This window comes from Entamoeba invadens (assembly GCF_000330505.1).
Source record: "Entamoeba invadens IP1 unplaced genomic scaffold scaff_1105074725091, whole genome shotgun sequence".
Lineage (NCBI taxonomy): Eukaryota > Evosea > Mastigamoebida > Endamoebidae > Entamoeba > Entamoeba invadens.
Genome location: NW_004443654.1, coordinates 2,905 through 4,649, shown reverse-complemented (window position 1 = coordinate 4,649; position 1,745 = coordinate 2,905). Strand labels below are relative to the sequence as shown.

Sequence of the window (1,745 nt, the reverse complement as noted above, 5' to 3'; positions counted from 1 at the left end):
CATAAAATCGTTTGTTATAATTCCATTTTATTTTTATTGTGAATAAAAACAACGGAAGTTAAACAATATTGTTCAAATTTGTACAAATACAATATATTATCAAATGATATAAGCGGTTATATTTAAATCAATCACATTTTTTGTTGAGCATTTGTATTTTATTTTTAAGTTGGCATCAATTGATTTTTGGGTAATATGTTCGTAAAAGTAATTGTTATTTTACATAAATTAATGATAATGGTAATATAAAGCAATATTTTTGAACGATATTGAGTTAATTTGTTCAACCAATAATATAGTTACTGTTTGTTATTGAAATTATTTTATAAAATATCTTTAAGAATAAAGTTTATATAGAATTAGTGGTTAGTACCAAAAATTATAAAAATACATAGTTTTCATACAAAGATATATTTTCTTACAACCACCTCCAATTTTTTTTGTGGGCTTTGATATTCAAACTTGATGATTCATTTTTATTTATATTGTTATTTATATTAAACATAACTATTAAACGCCACTTAATTAAACGGACAGACAGATCATACTACCACTTTGCTATAATAGCGTTAAATGCTGAATTGGAAGCTATATATATTTCTAAATTATTTGTGATTTTTGTAAGTTTTTAAAAAAAGTTGGTTAGTGGTTTAAAAATAAAAAAATACAATATGATGTGTAACCCCCAAATATAATAGAAAGAGCATTTTACGTCCTTAGCTTTAATGAAAATATAAATAGAAAGGGTCTATAAAAAAATATCAACTTTCAAAAACACAAGGTTCAAAGAGATGTGTTATATTGGTTGCATGTTCTTACTTATGTTGTTCACTTTGGTGTATTCATTCCAGTGTTCTCCGGGATGTCCAGATGGCTGTATTACTCAGTTCACATGTACTGGAGAATGTAAGGCCGAGTATGACAATGACCGTTCTTGTAATAATTGTCGATTTAACAATCCGTATCTTGATACATCAGATGTGTACATTACCAATGGTACTGATTGTATATTAAGCACAAACAAAATAATTAAAGCTGATGGCTCTTGGTTACCACCAGAAGAGTCTCTAACGGAAGTTTATTTGAATCAACCCATCAAAGTTCGAATTGACCAATATAGTTATGTTGATTATGGGTTCTGTTCAAAGGAGAAGAAATACAATTTGGGGCAATGGTTTAAGTTAAGAGCAGACTCTATCACTACAGACCACTTCTTAATTGTTATCACAAAAGAAAACAACACAGACTACGAGTTAACATCTGCAGTAACAGAATCCCAAAGAGGACAAAGAAAGAATTGCTATGGGTACACCGTCATGCCGGAAGAAAAGAAGTACTACAGACACCAAATCCCCAATATATTACGAGACAATATTACCGATTTAAAATATTATTATATCTTTCTAAGGACAAAAGACTACGCATTTGCAGACTTCCATTTGGAAATTGCAGAACAAGAAGGACGACTTGGAAGAGTTCTGAGGGAGTTCAACCAAAGTGATATAACTCCACTCGCCATTGATCTCGATAAGAAAATCAGTTGGGATATCGACTTTGCTGATGTTGCTATCACTGGCGCGCCCGCGTGTATTCCACAGACTTATATGGAGTTGGCAGTTTTTGAAATAGAATTTATGGGAATTACACTGTCCTTCTAGACGCAAGAAACAGAATAGAATATGTTATTTACAGATACATACAAGAAACAGACGAAAACGTGCTATACGAACTACTTGTGTTCAAGC

General features: G+C 30.8%; 1 protein-coding gene across 1 annotated transcript; it reads left to right on the top strand.

The window, feature by feature from the left end:
• Positions 1-809: 809 nt before the first annotated feature.
• On the top strand, positions 810-1,745 carry EIN_295690 (protein kinase domain containing protein; the record flags this gene model as incomplete). Its single annotated transcript, XM_004260332.1, has 2 exons — positions 810-1,616; positions 1,693-1,745. Coding segments are annotated over 2 exons (860 nt in total), but the record flags the coding sequence as incomplete, so codon positions are not given.